We start from the raw sequence: 17,987 nt of genomic DNA on the forward strand, positions 1-17,987 counted from the left end.
ACCTCTAAAGAATTATTTTCTTAGGTAAGCTATTTATAGAGCTAGGTGGTTAGAACAGGATCATGAACATCGAAGGCTGTAAAACTTTGCATACTATGTAGTTCAGCGTGAGAAGATTCTGCCTGTGCTCAGATCTGGCCACAGCTCAGCCAGAACTCAAACAAAGCCTGTGGCCAGGGGTGTTGCTGTGGCATGGTTCTTGTGAGGATAAACCCCTTTGAGACAGAAGATGGACACGAAGTCAGCTGCACTAATACAGCTACTTGACTTCTGGAACAGAGGCAGGAACAGAGACAGGGTGAGCCTCTATGAGCCTCCAAAAGAAGCATGTACATGAACCCTTGCTGTGACAACATCCAAAGTCAAAGACAGCTTCAAGGAATGCAAGTAGCTGTTACTACATCATAAAAATTAAATTAGAGCAATATGGAATTGAAAGTAAGAATGTTGTCTCTTAGTAGAGGTGAACAGCAGAAATATTTCTTTAAGAGCACTGAAGAAAAAGGAAACCACAGATGATAGTTCTCAGAGCCACAGTTAGATTAATGAATACTATGTAACCTACAGTAGAAGCCAAAGGTCTTCTTTCTAGGTTGTGGCAATCTACATTAGTTTTAATGTCTACTGAAGCTTAAATTTTTGCTCAAGTTTGGGGTTTTCTTCAGACATGGTTGATAAAATAAACAGTTTCTTTCTTGGATTTTTATCTTCCAGAAACTTTCCAGTAAAGAGAAATCCAAGAGAATCAGTTTGACTGTTTTGTATCTGTGGTTTTCTTATTTGTGTACAGTATTTTGTATATTGTCCATGGTCTTCCAGAAGAACCGTATCACAGAATCACCAACACTGGCTCCTTGGTGCAACTTAACACCATTTTCGGTTATCCTTTCATTTGAGACACGGCAGGAGACCCGTCCCCACCTGGCTACACCCTCCTCTCAGGGAGCTGTAAAGAGCAAGAAAGTCCCTACTCATCCTCCTTTCCTCCAGGCTGAACACTCCCAGCTCCCTCAGCCGCTTCCCAGAGGACTTGGGCTTCAGACCCTTCTCCAGGGTCTCCTCCTCTTCTGTCCTCTGGACTCCCTCCCACACCTCAATGTCTTTCCGGATGTGAGCAGTCCAAAACTAAACAAAGGATTTGAAGTGTGACCTCATTAGTTCTGAGTACAGGGGGATGGTTCTGCTGGCCACACCATTGCTGACTCAAGCCAGGATGCCACTGGCTTTCCTGGCCTCCTGGGTCCATGCTGGCTCATGTTCAGCTCTGCCAGCCAGAATGCCCAGGCCCTTTTCCCCACGCAGCCTTCCAGCCACTGCCCCAGCCAGTAGCCCTGCAGGCACTGTGACCCAATGGCAGGACCCAGCACCTGGCCTCGCTGAATCCCGACCAATTGGCCTCAGCCAATCTAGTCTTAGCAGTACGAAACACGTTTGCTAGAAAGGAGAAATAGACTGAAAAAAACAAACAGCCTGAAAGCAGTATTTTTACTTACATCTGATATGTGCTGTAGTTCCTCCTGTTAGTTTCTTAATGACATATTTAAAGGGAAATTTACCTTCGGATGCTCAAAAATATCCCGACATGATGGCATTTATCTTCTCCCGCAGATTCTTTTCTTAATTCTCACCCCGGTGATGTCCCGTGCTCTGTCTCGGGTGTTCCGTCCCTGCGCTACCATCTGCTCAGTCCCACTGGTAACCCCTGCTCTGGTCATCCGATGTCCCCTGCCCTGTTCCCAGCAGTGCCGGTGGGCCAGCCGGTGTTGCCATCTGCCCTATCCGGCTGTGACCTCTTGTCTTCGCCGGAGCTCTTCCACGTCCCATCCCTGAGGTGCCCCTGACCTATCCTGGCGGTGCCCCAGCGGTATTCCTGACCTACCCCGGGGTTATTCCTTTCCTATCCCGGTGCCGCTCCGTGCCCCGTCGCTGTCCCCTCCCACCACCTCAGGGCTGCGGCTCGCTGTGCGGGCGCATTCGGCCGTCAGTGGCGCAGCGGCGGGGGCGGGGCCCGCGGCGGGCGGGTCGTTGCCGCCAAGGGGCGCCAGGCGCCGGGTCCAGCCGTGACGGACAGCTCAGATAGCCAATAGGAGGTGGCGCAGCGGGAGGTGAAGGGGGGGCGCGCGGGACGCAGCGCAGGCGCCGCCACCGCCCATGGGGGGTGCGTTGCTCTGTGCGCGCGGCGTCACGCCCCGCTGCCGTGACTGCGGCCGCGCCGCCGCAGCAGGAGGAGGTGGAGGAGGGGGGGGCACCGTGAAAAACGTCGCCCACCCGCCCGCGCCGCCGCCGCCGCCTCATGCCGTGGCGCCGTCCTGCTGCCGGCCCAGGGACTTGCATGGCCGGGCATGGGGAGCGCTGTACCCTCCCCCACCCCCAGGGCTAAGCCGCCGCTCGCCGCTTTGCGGCGGCTGCTCGCCGCACTGGGGCTGCTGCTGTTGGGCGCAGGTACCGGAGTGTGGGGCTGGGAAGGACGGGAGCGCAGATGTGTGCGCGCAGACGCGAGGAGCTGGCGGGTCCTTTTCCTTCTGGTAGAGGCTTTCACGAGGAGGGGATTCGCGAGCTGGGCCCGTGTAGTCCAGAGGAAAGAAGGCTGAGAGGGGATATCATTAATGCTTATAAATAGCTCCATCCAAGAGGATGGTGCGAGATTCCTTCATTGATGCCGAGCGACTGGAAGAGGAACAATGGCTATAAACTGAAACACAAAAAGTTTCTCCTCAACATGAGGAAGAGCTTCTTTCCGCTAAGGGTAGCAGAACACTGGAACAGGCTGCCAGGGAGGTCATGGAGTTTCCCTCTCTCGAGATATTCAAGCCCTACTTGGACACGTTCCTGTGGCACCTGGTCCAAGTGATCCTGCCTTGGCAGAGGGGTTGGACTAGATGATCCCCAGAGGTCCCTTCCAGTGCTAAAAATTCTGTAATTCTGTGATTTATTGGACTGTTTGATAACTTGACAGACTTGCTCAGCCAGCCTGATGTATTTGTGATTAAAATAATACAAATAGAGCTGAACGGAAACAAAAGCTCTGATGCTTTGAAAGTCTGGCTCTAAACCCAGTATTCCCTCTGTCATTTTGCTTGGCATGGATCTTTTTTGTATATCTGAAAACACAGAAGTTGATTGTTGTTAGGGTTGGTTTTTTTTTTTTTCCTGTATTCTGCAGAGGTATGTATGGCTTGCACTAAGAAATTTTCGGCTTACCTACACAAGTCGTGGTCATGCTTAGCTGTAGGTGGAGAGTTCCTCATTGTACTTTGTGTTATCGTGGGATTTTGACAGATTTGTGTTAGCTACGCATCACTGGCAAAACATACTGCCCTTGTAAATTCCAGGTTTGGATAGTCAAAGTCATGTGAATACTGACTCAGGAAGGTCAGCTAAGGGGCAGGCAAAGAAATTGCTGATATCCTCTCATCACTGTGTGCATTGCAGAAAACAGCTATTTAAAAATGAAAAATCTTGTTATTCAGCCTATTTTCCATTTCTCACAGCTCAGGAGTTTCTCATATATTTAGTTTTCCCTTTTTTTTAACTCTTCCATGTGTATTTGTGGCATTCAAAACCTGCTTTATGACAGTGAGAAATATAAGATAAATGTTTCCACAGATGAACTTTAGAATATAGTTTTGCAGGCTTGGACAACTGTTGCATGAAGCTGTGCACCTGTTCTTTATGAAGGTCCATTTTCTCTTTGGATGGCAGGAAATGTGATCTCTCCTAGATTGTGATCCTCCTGGTTTTAACCTGTGTGAAAAGTGTACCTCTGTTGTCCTTAGTATGTCTTGTTCATTTAATTTTTGCTCCTGGTAAGTTCTTTGGTAAAAGTTACCTTCAGAAAGCTGTTGTTAACTGCCATGAGAATCTGGAAGGATTTCAGATCATACCTGTGAGTACTGTGGTGGAGACAACTGTAAAACTTTGGTTTGCTTGCAAGGATGTTAACTGCTTTTTTTATGGAAATCAGGTAATCAGATAAAATGTGATTGGTGTGCTCATGTAAACTCAACTGTGTAGCAGTTGTATACATCTGATAATTACTTCAGGCTTTTGTGGGGAGAGGGTTTCTCTCTCCTCTGTCTTATTTTACTGAATTATGCTCTGAAAGGTACAGCTGCTGCAGTGTACAGGTGCGTTAGCTGAAAACCTGCACTTCAGACAACTGGGTTTTTTCACACTTTAGTTCCAAAAAAATGAGCAGTGAAGCTTTAGCTATGGCCCTGCCAGGGAAGTAAAGCAAACTGCTTGTCTGCTTACCTACCCATTCTCCCCCACTCTGGTTTCTAGAAGAGAACTTCGTTTTTGCTTTATTCAGTCTAGTTTTTGTCTAATTTTTAGACATATGACATGTCTAACATCTAAACAATGTCCATACAACATTACTTTGTTGCCTTTACCACATTCTTCTGAGGGGCAGAATTCTGTATAAAAATTCAGTAACTTGGGTAAAGCACTTAAAGACTAAATGGAGGCTTCCTTATTGACTATATGATTAATTTAAACACAGAATTGTACCATCACCTTGGTATCTAGAAAGAAATGTGTGGTTTGTACTTGAGAAGACCTAGTGCTCTTAATTTTCGTCTAGACAATATGAAATAACGGCTAAAGACATCATGAGTCCTGTCACCCTCTGAGATATTCTCCATTGCTTTCTATCTTTCAACCTCTTCTTTTCTAAAATGCAATGTTTCCCTAATGGGTGAGCACTCTAAGTTTCTTTCAAGTTGTTTTCTTATGGTTCTTGTGAGAATGGAAAGGGGTATTACCACCTAAGAGGTTTGCTTTATGTCTTTCTGCTGTCTGTTTCGTGCTTAGGTGACTGTGAGCTACACACATCTTGTGGAATCCAGAAGTGCACCACTGATTTTGTATCCTTTACTTCACTTCTAAACTCAGCTCTTGAGGACTTTGATTTGGAGTTCTGCAAGGCCCTGCGGGCATACTCTGTGTGTACCTATCGCAATGCCAAAGTGTGCCGTGGAAACCTAGTCTACCATTCTGCAGTGCTTGGGATCGGTGATCTCATGACCCAGAGAAACTGTACCAAAAATGGACCCACATCCTCCACCAACTCTGAAATGACCCATGATCCTTGCAATTACAGTGGCCACACAAAAGTGAGAGAACATCAAGGGGGAGAGAAGACATCTCCTCCTACTTACCTGTTTTGTGGCTTGTTTGGGGATCCTCATCTGAGGACTTTTAAGGATCACTTCCAGACATGCAAAGTGGAAGGCGCTTGGCCCCTTATAGACAATAAATACTTATCAGTGCAAGTGACCAATGTGCCTGTGGTCCCAGGATCCAACGCTACTGCTACAAACAAGGTACAGATTATTTTTGTGCACTGTGCATGCATGGAGAAGTGCAAGGCCAAACAGTTAAGTAAGTAATTTAGCCCTTAACAGTGAAGAAGTGTATTAGCTTGAGAATCTTCTATGCAGTAGTATAAAAAAGTAAAACTTAGCATCTTCTTTAATGAGCATCAAACACAACAGGTTCTTTTCTTCCCTCTTCTGCTTAAGACAAGAAAACCTGTGCGTATCACCACACAAGCCTGTAATGATACTGATGTAACACTTTAAAACAGTTATTGATTATTGTACATCTGTGACTGCCTCTGCACTAATTAGAAATTTGAAAAATCATACGGTGCTTTGGCTTGGAAGGGAATTTAAAGATGGAAAGAATGTATGTGTTTGTTTTTTATTAATTTTCTAAACTTCACAGCTATAACAGTAGAAAACAAATACTGAGAGTGGCACAAAAAACTGGTTTCCAAAACACTGATGATTCAGAGCCAAAACAAGAGGGCGAACTGCAGAGAACTGAGAGGTGGTAGCAAGCTAAATGCTTGTGACAAGGACTTAGTACCTTAGTTTTACTAAACAAGCAGTGGCCTTAAAATTGTGCCAAGAATATTAAATCCTTGTTGAGACAGGGAAGACTTAAGATTGCACTCCTCTCAGATACTTTGAGGAGTCTAGGGTAGGAATACATCCACTAGTATTTAATAACTGATGCCATTTCTTTAACTTAAGCAAAGTCCCTGTCTCTTCCCGCTGGGATAAAGGTAGCAAGTGTGTCCATCAATTACTGAATCATGCATTTGAAGCTGATATTGTCACATACCTCTTTTGGAGTGAAAGGGCTTTTTAAAAAATTGTGGTAGTGTAGCTCTTGAATTGTCAAGCTACGTCAGGCTATATGTACACAGCTTCAAGACATTTACATCAGAGAATTTTCACAGTGTTGTTAATCCTGGAAGTAGGTTTTTTAAATTACTGGAGTCAGAAGCAGGAGTTGTCTGTCACAGCAGGGTAGAGCCTACACAACTTCTGTGGAGTTGGCTGGGCAGTAGTATTAATATAGAAAAATCAGTTTTACTCCTAAATTTGTGCTAGGTTCTGAAGTACTGACTAATGGCAGTGCTTGTATGAATGCCTCTCTTGAATGAACTGAATTACATTTTCTTAACTTATGCCAGTTTCAAAAACAGTCTTCATTGTGAATGAGTTCTGAAGGTGTATAAAATAAAGGAATGAGACTAATGTGAGTAAACTTTTCAAAAGAGACTTATGTCTCCTGCAATCTCCTCCCGTGGCTTTTTCTAAAGAAAAAGCTGCATTTCATAATCTGCAGTAAGTTTTTATCCTCAGTTTTGCTAATGTCTTGCTGATTTTTTTTTATTTCCTTGTTCCTGATAGTAGTAGAGGAAAAAGTTGAGATTCTTGTGTACAAACTGTGGATGGCCAGGGTGTGGTTGTGATAGTAAAAGGTTTCTAAAATCATGGAGAATTTGGGGAGTTGGAAGGAAAAGTTGGACTTGGTAGGCCCTGAGAAAATGTTAGGCTTTGTCTTTGCTAGATCATGTTGTGTAATCATTATATGATAAATTAAGTGATTGTTAGATGTGATGATTGCTTAGTAATTAGATATAACTATTGTTTAATCGTAACAAGAATAATGAGAAGCTATGTTCGGGGGTTTGAGGGGGAATCACGAGAAATCCATGCTCGGATGAGATCAATGTATACAATAGAACAATATAAGTTTAATAATTAATAGTAGTTATATAACGATAGAATATAAAACATGTTCAGCTCGAAAGCCATGTCGGAGTCAGATTTGGGTCTGTACCCCTGATTCCCAGAGCTCTTCAAATAAAAACACCTGCATATAATCATATTCTGTGATTATGTGCTCCTGAATGCTAACAGTTGTAGTAGATAGGTGATCTTAAGTTCAGCCACATTCTGAAAATGATTGACTATAGTAGCACATGATGTTGGTATATGTCTGTTCAAAGAGATAAAGAGGAGAACACCAGGAGTAAATGTTTGTACATACTGAGCGAAAGTGTGATTTTAAAAGGTGTGTCTTCTGTCTTTATTTATTCTCAAGAAAGATTTTTTTTTTCTTTGATTTGGGTAAAATGTTTTTTTCTTCTCTTCTAGTAATCCCTGTCATTGCCCAAGTACAGCAAAGTGTGCAGAAGCAATTAAATAAAACAAGATCTATGGCTTATGATACTAGAAATACTTCTAATGCTGATATATCTTGGTGCACACTCCTTGAATTTTTTTCTTTTTTTTTTTTTGGCAGATAACAGAATTTAGCACACCTGTTGTAGGCAAGGAAGGTTGTTTGAATGTACAAGTGACTTAGAAGATAAGTGCAGTGACACAGCAGAAGCTGCCAAGATCACTGCTTTCCTGAGAGCATCTCCCGTAGGGAAAGGCAGATAGCTCAGGATGAGCACCAGACGCTCGTGCCACTTGGTGTAGAGCACAGGTTGACAAATAGAAAGAGGCAGGAGAGGTTCTTCCTGTGATGTTCCAATGGCAGTTTAATGACGAGCACACTGAAGAGGTTCAGGGACAGAAGAACACAGAACAAAGGAGTGTCCAGGGCTTATACGTGCAATGGTGGAGGCAGAGCATCAAATCTGAGGGCCAGTGGGTAGAGGGACCAGGGGTGGTGCAAAGGGGAAAACAACCAACAAGTATACAGAGGAGGAGTTGCAGGGAATGGGAACCAATGAGGAAAATGGGAACAATGAACATTCTAGAACTGGGAAGGAGAACAGGGGCCATTAACATAAGAAGCAGAGAGCTGTGAAAAAGTGTCTCATTGTGTCACCTTATCTCAAGGGTGGGTGTCCTCCCAAGGCATCCCAGTTTCTGCATCTCCCTCACCAACCTGGGATGCAACAGATAAGTTTTAATATCTCTAATGCATGCCCTTGACTCTTGTTATTTCTAGTAGGAGCAGACTACTATAATGAAATAGAAAAGGCCTGTTAAGCTACACTATCGCTGCTAATTTCACTCCAGTAACATTTTCCTCTACAAGTATTCCATTTTAACTGTGGTTGACTATCTGCTGTTGGATGTATTTAAATGATTTTGGCCACAGGGTAGCTTAAAGGACTTCTAAAGAGCTATATTTCAGTGACATTTTTCTACATACTGTAATCCCTAGCTGAAAGCATGCCAATAGGTCTTCTGTCTTCATAATTTGAAGTTTTCAGACTGTTTGTTTTTGTTAGTCTGGCTGTTTTTTCATTGCACATTATTTGAAATAGATGTTTAATGGGAAATAAAAACAAAGGTATATGCTGAAGTTAAATTGTACAGAAGCCAAAGCAAACACTAACATAATCAGTCCTATCTAAAGCAGACCTAATGGAAGGAAGGACAATAAGAGTATAAGATTTAGTTTTTCCTGAATGCATTTTTCAGGGAAATGGTTTAATAAGCCATAGAAACAGAATGGTTAATCTTCAGCCCATTGTCCTTTTGAGAGGTGCAAACCTTCGTTTGCCCTTGTAGAGAGTTGGTGCTTTTCACTTTTATCCTAGCTTTCTGCTGTACCAGTCTTTGAAGGAGTTGATAACTTCACGCAACATTATGTGTGAAGTTTTCTTCTCCAAAACTTAAGAGACTATGGGAACCCAGCAGCCTGAGGACTATCCAGTAAGTTCATAAAGGACAAGAGAATGCCAGGAGGACTCTTCAAGTAAGAATGTGAAGAATAAAAACATGTTTCTACCCTACCCCTCACTTTGCATCTGGCATGAAAGTACGAAAAGCAGGAAGAATTTTCCTTGAATCCCTTAATTGGAAGAGCACATCTTGTGAGAGTTGTGTACATACAAAAATGCTCTTGACAATTTGTTTGTAGGTGTTTTGCGCATTTGTGTTACTCATAGTTGTAACATCTATTTTTACCATGAGCAAAGCTATTTTACATTTTGTGATCTAGCTGAAACTCTGAAACTCCAGTTTTTTGAGCTTGCCTGGTGTGGTCATGCCCCTTGGCATAGGATCCTAGGGCCTTTCCAATGGAAAGGAAGATCATCAGCAAGTAACTGGGAAACTGAGTTTAAGATCTTCTTTCTTTTTCTTTCTGACAGACTTCTTGCATGTGTTTTGAGTAGGTCACTGGCATTATTCATGCTTGATTTCTGCAGCTCTAGATAAAGAGCTTCCCTGTCTTGGAGGTGGTTTTGCAATTCCCTGAGATTAAATGTCTTTTATAGGGAGCAGGAAGGAAGGGTACTGTATAGTGCATTAAATAGAACATTGAGGTTTTAAAATTTTTATTTATTGTGTGCTTTATTTGGAGGAGTGTGAAGTCTTTATAGCCTTTTGCACCTGTGACAGGTGTTCTGGATATCACTAGTGTAATTGTCCCTGAATAGCAAATGAGGCAGAGATGCTTAGGCTTGCCACTGGAAAGCTTTCCTTCTTGTTTGGAGGTGTTTTCTTGTTTGCATTAATTGGAAATGGGGATTTTCCTGTCCAGGTGTTTTATAATAGATAGCTTGAGGGTGAGAGAGTGAATTTAAGGACACAGAGAAGGAAAAAAAAACTACTGAGTTTTTTATTGTAGTGATTTATTGGGTATGAAGCTTGGAACCTCGGAATTGGTGCTACCAGCAGAGTAAAGGAATTTGGGGGATAAATATTCTTCTATCCAGAGTCAAAACACTTTAAATATCTATTTTGTAGCATGGTTTCATTTTTGCAGGAAATTATTGCAGAGTCAGCACAGTGTAATAGAAAAATAATTAAAAGGTAATTGGAAGATAAATGTTCTAAATGTTTTAAGAAGTAGAAGTATCAGGTAACTTTTCACATGCCATTCTTTTCATCTTTATGGACATTTTGCTTAAGGTAGAGATGAATTTGTCTTATTACATAGAAGTAGCTTTTTACTACAGTTTCGTTGGAGGATGCAATAGGATCATTTAATTCGGAAAAAACCCTTAAGATCATTGAGTCCAGTTGCAAACTGTCAATTCCACCACTAAACATGATCTGTAAGTGCCGTGTCTCCGTGCCTTTAAAACGTTTTTGGGGATGACGACTCAAGAGGCTGGGAAGCCTGCTCCAGTGCTTGACAACTCTTTCAGTGAAGAATTTTCTCTTAATAGTCAATCTAAATCTTCACAGCACAGCTTAAGGCCATTTCTTCTCATCCTATTGTTATGGACAAATTCAATTGGGGAGGCTAATTATAGATAAATCAATTAACAAGAATTTATTAAGCAAGCGGTATTAAGCAAAAAAAAACAGCGCTGGGCGGCCGCGGAGTCTCCACTCTGCCACGGCGCACCTTCCCCCTTTGACCTTTTTGTTTTTATAGTCCCCCCTTTTTTTTTCGGTTGACGTGTTTTCTCTCGATGTACTCTGCGCCGGTGCAATTGGTTGCTAGGGGGTCCTTTTCCTTTTCCCTTTTTTTTTTTCTCTCTGCCCTTGGTGGTCATAGGGATGAAGGCTCCTTATCTTCTTTGCCGGTTGTCCTTGGCCTAGAAGTTAGCTTGTGTATAGTTAGTTACACAGTCTTCTATGCTAGCTGCATTTGCACAATTCTTAAGCAGAATACTTGCTGTTTATCAAGCCCCCCTCCCTTTTTTGTCCTCTTTCTCTTCTCACAGTCTGAAATTCTCTATTCAGTTTAAATTCTTACCTTCTTTCAATGTTCGTTTTGATGAACAAAGACCTTTTTATTACACTATCATTTGCTATTTGAGAGGAGAGACTGACTCCCACCTGGCTACAACCTCCTTTCAGGGACTTGTAGAGAGCAGTGAGGTCTCCCTTGAGGTTCCTTTTCTCCAGGCTGAATGCCCCCAGCTCCCTCAGCTTCTCTTCATCAGACTTGTGCTTCAGATCCTTCCCAGCTCTGTGTCCCTCCTCTGGACTTGCTCCAGTATCTCAATGTCTTTCTGCTTGTGCAAAACTGAACACAGGATTTGAAGTGTCACTTCAGCCGTGCTGAGTACGGGGTAAAGTCCTGCTCAGCTCCATATGGCTACACTTTGTCAGACCCAAGCCAAGATGCCCTTGGTCTTTGTAGCCCACTCTGGCTCATGTTCAGCTGGCTGAACAACCAGCATCCCTAGGTCCTTTTCCACTGGGCACTTGTTCATTCACTCCTCCCCAAGCTTGGCAGTGTTTTAATAAAGGTTAAAGTTAATGATGTTAGAGGTCTTTTTCTACCCAAAAAATTCTAGAATTCTATGAAATGCATAGTAAAACAAGAATATAGTGATAGCTTCATCATTATAATTGCATTGTGGCACTAGGGAAAATATTATTGTCGCTGCGAGAAATGAAGGGATGGGACTACTATCAGGCTAAGAACAATTTATTGCTCAGATAAGCATCAGTCTCAAGAGGCCGTGGGATTTTAGAGGAGCAGGCAGTCATTCACAGTACAAAGTAGTCACAAGTTTCTTCGTTACGAGGCAATATATAACTTTCTAAACCAACAGACAGTTGCCACAGGATTTATTTTACTTTTCTAGCCTATCACCTTTTCTTCTACTGCACTGTGGATACTTTTATCCAATGGGCTTCTAACTCACAGACACACATATGCTTCTATTATAACTTCTAAACTCTTAGCTTATTCCAGTATACTTACCAGTATAGTTTCTCACTTACTTAAGGCATATTCTCACCTACAACTGTAGAAATAGAAGTTTATGATTTTTCTGCTTAGTATCTGTGTATTGTATTTTTACATCAATCTAAGCTTCTTCTAAGGCTGCAGATTGAATCCTTCCGTGTCTGATTCCCACAAGAAGATAAGTACAAGAACTCAACAGCTGAAAGTGTTGCTTTTGTTTAAGGCACACAAGCCTTAAACCTTCTACAAATACATTAGGGCCTTCTCTAGAAATGGTAGTTTTACAGCTCAGTAACACCATCTTTGGAAGGTTTTATATGTGCAGTGGAATTTAAGAAAGCTTTGTGATCAGTGTATTCATCAGTACTGGCATCAGTAGGAGTGGGAGGATGAAGTCCAAAATGAAATGTGTAAATTTTATGTGTAGGGTTTCTTTGGTTTAATAATCTTACTGTAGCTGAAGTTTGTTTATTGTATCCTCAGATAAGCCTCTGGAAACCTTTATTTTCATCTTTCAGGGTGCCTCACTGCCAAAGAGCTCTGTACCCAAAGAACAAGGCTGATACACTGATAATTTCAAAGATATTTCATTATGTGAAGATTTTGGCATTTGGATTTTTCCATCCTAACTTTAGAAAGGGCAGCTAATCACTAGTCTGTAAACAGTACTGCATAAGCAGCTTTGTGAAGGTGTTCTTGGGACCCAGAGTGTGAAAAGTACTGTAGGTACATAAACATATATAACACATGTTGAGTTTGTTAGAAATAACCATTTTCACTTTTTAATGCTCTCTGATACCTTGAGAATTTAAAGAGAGAAAGCTCTGCAATGACATTTTGCTTCATCTCCCTTTACAATAGGTTCTGAAGTATCTGTCAGTACCAGGGCATCATACTGAGATAGGAGTGTATGATAAGGCAAAGCCCATGCAGCACTCTGGTTTTACTGATCTGGCCTATGGATTAGATGTATGTCACCCAACAGACAACAGAATATTCAAAATCAGTGTATTGAGCTGCAGTGTTTAAATACAAGTATGTCCTTGGAAAATCTTAATGGTCTCTGTTGATTCTCTGTTTAGAGTGTCCTTGCAACATACATGGAGGCCTTTATTCATCTAATAGTCTTTCAACTCTCATACAGCATCCATTGCTATTGCTAATCTTAAATTAGGGTGAAGGCTTCTTGTTCTTTCTCGGTGTTCTGAAATTGTGTGTGTTTCATTCTTGTAAATGAGGGAGTTCTGGAGAGAGCAATTTGGTATCTGCTTCCTGATAAATTTTGCCAGGTGCCTTGCTTAAATATTTTATCAAGCAGCCAGCTCAGTGTCTCATTAAAACAATGAGACTTCTTTTTGGCTCCAGTCTTGTTCAAGTGCTAAGGAGACTCAAGAGTTTTACTTCTGTAGGTGTGTAAATTATTCTTTTCTTGCAGAACAATACAAATGTGCTCAAGAAAATAGCAATGCTTCTTTGTCTGAGCAGGCTGAGATAGAAGTCTGTTTTATCCAAACTGTGTTAGAATACATAAAAGGCCTTTTACTGCATTATGGCCTGGATTACATACAGAAATACTAATCATTTGAGAGACCTCAAGTTTCTGTTCTGTAGGTTGCTGAGTGTACTTTACTAAGAACAAAACTGTGAGGTCATCTTTGCAGCAACAGGGGCACTTGTGCGTTTTCTGGATTTTGGGCATAAGCATTCCAGCTCAGCTGTGGTTCACAGACATCACTTTACCAAATTACTTGACTACAGTTGGTCTCAAGGTATATAGCTGATACATCTCGTGCTGTATAACTGTTTAATGCAAGGAAAAACTATTGGAAAAATCCAGTCAGCACTAGTGAGAACATACGAAGTCAAAATAGTAAGTATGTCCGTGTTGTGAGACAAACACTGCCAAAACATCAACCACCTGGGATGAGCCAAATATTGAAAATTAATGTAATATTGTTTAGGATATGTCTGCATACTCCAAAGAAGAAGTTGTTGCAATGGGAGGAGAGAGGTGGGAAAACTAGTGTCTTCTACAAGTGGTGTAGAGAGGTGAGGCTAATGAGGGCAGAGGTTTTATTCAAATTGTTTGTAAATGGCTCTTGATTTAATCTCTTGCTCTTATTTAAAAGAGAGAGGCAGAAATAAAAGTTGAGCAGATGTGTGATGGTTAACTGAAACTAAACTGTGAGGTTGCTGTGGAACAGATTTTAAGTTTAACCTTAGTTTAAAAATCCCTTCTGATATGTTTTGAAGTTTTTGAGTGAGTCTCATAACAGACTTCCTAAACTGTGGACTGTAACTAATTTGATATAACCAATTGATGATGAAAATAATTATTAAAATATCTGTTCTTGGTGCAAAATGTCTTTTGACCTTTTCAAGAAGTTATTCCCCTCTAGTCATTCTTCCTCTAAAGGAAGTAGCATATCTGTTTGTAATACTTAGATGTGATTTCTCATTCCAATTTTTGTTTTAGGAAAGCTGCTAGACACTCCAGATTTGGTCTGCCATATAGCCTAGTTATTCCCTTCAAGTAAGACCGGAGGACCTGCTTTTTCTTTTGTTGTGACCTACTCCAATAAGTAGAAAGGTTTAAAAGGCTAGTTCTAATCTTTAAAAAAATTAATTAATTGCTTTATGCTAATGATTTTGATGTTGAAAGTCATTCACTCCTCAGAGGCACATCTTTGGGTATCTTTCAGTCTTGCATTGTTTCTCTGTGGGCACATTTTCTAGCACAGTGGACTCAAAGTGTCAAGTCTCCCAATTCTTAGGATTAATGTATCCAGGATCTCTAAGCTGTTATTTGACTAGTTGTTCTTCTTAGTCCTAATTATACCTTTCCCTGATTTTGCACGGTCCCATTCTGGTTTTGCCAGAGTTGCCAGCATTGTGGGAATTACTTGGTCCTTATGCTTCTCTGCCATTGCAGGAGGCATTCCAAAGTGTTAAGAAACTGTGAGGCAGGAGGTAGTTTTTATGCTTAATTAAAGTGTTTTCCTTTCCTGACCTCAAGGCTGTTGCCACATGCTAATAGTCTTGCTTCCAGACCAACAAAAAAAAAAACAAATTTAACATTTGCCATCTGGTAAAATACTGCTTCAAGCACGTATACAGGCTGTTTCCCTTAGGCATGAGTTATGGACAACTGTCAGGTTTTAAGGTAGTGGGCAGTTCCAGACATATTTAGTTACAAAATGGAAAAGGGATTGAGATGATTATTTCTTTCCACTAACTTTGCTTCTCTTTTTTTCCCTCCCCCACAGATAACTATTATCTTCAAATCATACCAAGACTGTACAGATCAGAAAGTATATCAAGCAATGGCTGATGACTTGCCTGCAGCTTTCATTGATGGTACAAGTGGAGGAGATGAGAACACCAGGAGCTTGCACATTGTGGAGAAAGTTGGTGGCAAATATATTGAGATGCATGCAAGGTACATCGGGACCACGGTGTACATCCGCCAGCTCGGGCACTACCTGACCCTGGCCATTCGCATGCCTCAGGAGCTGGTCATGGCCTATGAGGAGAGCCAGGATCTGCAGCTGTGTGTGAATGGCTGCCCTTCCAGTGAACGTATTGATCAAAGTGGCCACTTGCCGTTGCCTGTGATGGGAAAGCTGCTTCCTTGGGGTGCTGTGTCTCATTCCCGATCAGGGTACACACTAGAAACAGCCACCACCAAATGCCATGAGAAGATGCTTGTGAAGGACATCTATTTTTACTCATGTGTATTTGATCTACTCACCACTGGTGATGCCAACTTCACAGCTGCTGCTCACAGTGCTTTGCAGGATGTGGAGGCACTGCACCCCAGGAAAGAGCACTGGCATATCTTTCCCAGAAGTAGAGATGATGGTGTGGGCAGGGATAGCAAATTCTTTGTCAGTCTTGGACTTCTGTGCTTGATCCTTGTTGCATATTTTTTTTAGACTCTTAAAAAATTTTTGAAATACATATTGTCATAATATATTGAGTAAAGAGGAATATATATGTATATACCGTGTATATGAAGGGATGTTTTGTCTTGGGGCACCAATCAGATAGGATGTTAACTGTTTTCATGTTTGTTTGATTCAATATTCTATGCATCTATTTTACAGTTGTTGAAAAGTTTTATAGTGTCCCTGCATTGAGACCTGATAAAAAGCACTTTATTTTTTACACATTAAATATATAAGTGTGTATCTGAGTAACTATGTGTTACACATTAAATACTCAGTACTCTCTCTTCTCTAAGTACTACTTTGTTTAACACGTTTTTTAAAATTGAATTTACTTGAGGGTTTTCCCAAGAGACCTTTAGTTAATGCCAAACATGTATGTTTTGAAGCTGTGGAGAGAGCTTAAACTTAGAGGGAGCACCTTTTTTTTTTTTTTTCCTCTACAGGCCCTCCAGTTACCTGTGTTATAGAAGGCTATAGATTTATATTTTTTTCATGCTTGAAAACACACAATGTATCAGTCTTTGCAAAATGTTGTAGGTCTGGTTCATCAGTATACCAGTAAGTATTTGTGTGTGTGTAAAAGAGTGGCTGTGCAGCGTGTAAATATTTTAAATTATTATCATAGAAGAACAGTTGTCCCCCTCACCCCACTGACTAATGTCAGTAAGGTGATATAAGTGACCCCTAGTGGGGTGCATAGAAATTGGAGATATAGACCACATACTGGGCAGGTAATCTATAAATAAATTCTCAGTTTGTCTCCTAGCCAAATACGATGGGTAGGATATTAGATAGCTATGTACTGAATACAGTTGCTGTACTTGCAGATGCTTGCTTCCCTCTGCTGTACAAGATGTGTAAATTTATCACCAGCAGCTACAAACCAGGCCAGTTTATTGAAAGAGATGCGGAAACTAAGATGAGGAACCATTTCCTCAGGATCCCAGTTGTACAGTTCCTTTGTAGTGTTTGCAGAGATACTTAAAAGAATTTTAACACAGGGATCTGTGTTACTGCTGCATCCCTCCTGAGAGCATTATAAAAATCCTCTTTTCAAGTTACTGGAGAACTTTCAGATCAGAAGAACCCTGGAACAGAAAATTATTTTCTGTAAAACTAAAGAGATGGGGAAATTAGTATAAATGATACAGAAAAGTCCACAAGATTACAGAACTTACAGACAAGATGATCTGCTAAATATATATGGAGTATTTCAGCTGCACGGCTAATCACACAGTGTGAAGGTAAATTGAAAGTGCCAAAATTTAAGAGAAGTTATATCAGATACATACGAAGAAATACAGACCTAATAAACTTAATCACAACGGTGAATGTTGCTTCACTAAGCTTGTATTACAGCTGGAAGTTGAGGTGTGTGAGAAATAATCTTATTTGGAAGATGTATCAGAGAAATGAGTTGTGGAAATTGCTGTAGAAGGCAAAAGGAGCTTTAAATATGTATATGTTTACTGTAAACAGAAGGCAGCTGTCATGCCTGTAGGAGCTTACTCACAGGCGTCTAACACCACAAGCTCTGTAGAAGGCTGTGTAATGTGATCATCAGTATTTTAATGCAACCACCAGTCGGCCATTACCAATGCTGTTTGCTGGCCTTTCTTAAGCTACCCTTGTCTGCTATCTATACAATATCCAAACAGGGCTTAGTAACAATTCCCTTTTTTTAGCAGGTATTCTGTGTTTTTTACAAGGCAAGCATTCTCTGTATTGTGCTGCTACTTCTCTTCAACTGTATTCAAAACAAACAGGGATTGTGGGGATCAGTGTTGTCCATTAGATTTTATAGTTCTCATTAATTACCCTGTTGTGAAGAGCAACTTAGCTACAAGTATGCAGGTAAATTTGTGATGCTGATGTAAAACAATTGCATCTGATCTGATTCAGAATTCTGTATGTTGGTAATTGAACTTTGTTGACATTAAAAGCTGCTATTACTAAATTAACTGTGAACAGTAAGATTGATTACAGTATTTGTAGAGGGGTATATGTAAGAACTCATTAACTAGATATAAAAAATGTATGTCATATAGAGTGTGCCAATACCTTATTTATAGGAATTATTTTACACTTATTTTACAATTGCATTATTATATTTAC

The 17,987-nt window shown here is 41.1% G+C and overlaps 1 protein-coding gene across 1 annotated transcript; it reads left to right on the forward strand.

Annotated features, from left to right (window-relative positions):
• Positions 1-2,238: 2,238 nt before the first annotated feature.
• On the forward strand, positions 2,239-16,774 carry RGMB (repulsive guidance molecule BMP co-receptor b). The gene is made up of 3 exons (XM_054004348.1): positions 2,239-2,442; positions 4,816-5,327; positions 15,189-16,774. The coding sequence occupies exons 1-3, from the start codon at positions 2,343-2,345 to the stop codon at positions 15,855-15,857; spliced, it is 1,281 nt and encodes a 426-aa protein (XP_053860323.1). The 5' UTR covers positions 2,239-2,342; the 3' UTR covers positions 15,858-16,774.
• The last annotated feature ends 1,213 nt before the right edge of the window (positions 16,775-17,987 follow it).

This window comes from Vidua macroura, chromosome Z (assembly GCF_024509145.1).
Source record: "Vidua macroura isolate BioBank_ID:100142 chromosome Z, ASM2450914v1, whole genome shotgun sequence".
Taxonomy (NCBI): Eukaryota; Metazoa; Chordata; class Aves; order Passeriformes; family Viduidae; genus Vidua; species Vidua macroura.

Excerpts from the sequence above, each read along its gene's own strand:
- RGMB (XM_054004348.1), top strand. The coding sequence starts at position 2,343 with ATGGGGAGCGCTGTACCCTCCCCCACCCCCAGGGCTAAGCCGCCGCTC. Across the intron at positions 2,443-4,815 it reads GCTGCTGCTGTTGGGCGCAG|GTGACTGTGAGCTACACACA; the intron begins GTACCGGAGTGT and ends TTTCGTGCTTAG. Across the intron at positions 5,328-15,188 it reads ACGCTACTGCTACAAACAAG|ATAACTATTATCTTCAAATC; the intron begins GTACAGATTATT and ends CCTCCCCCACAG.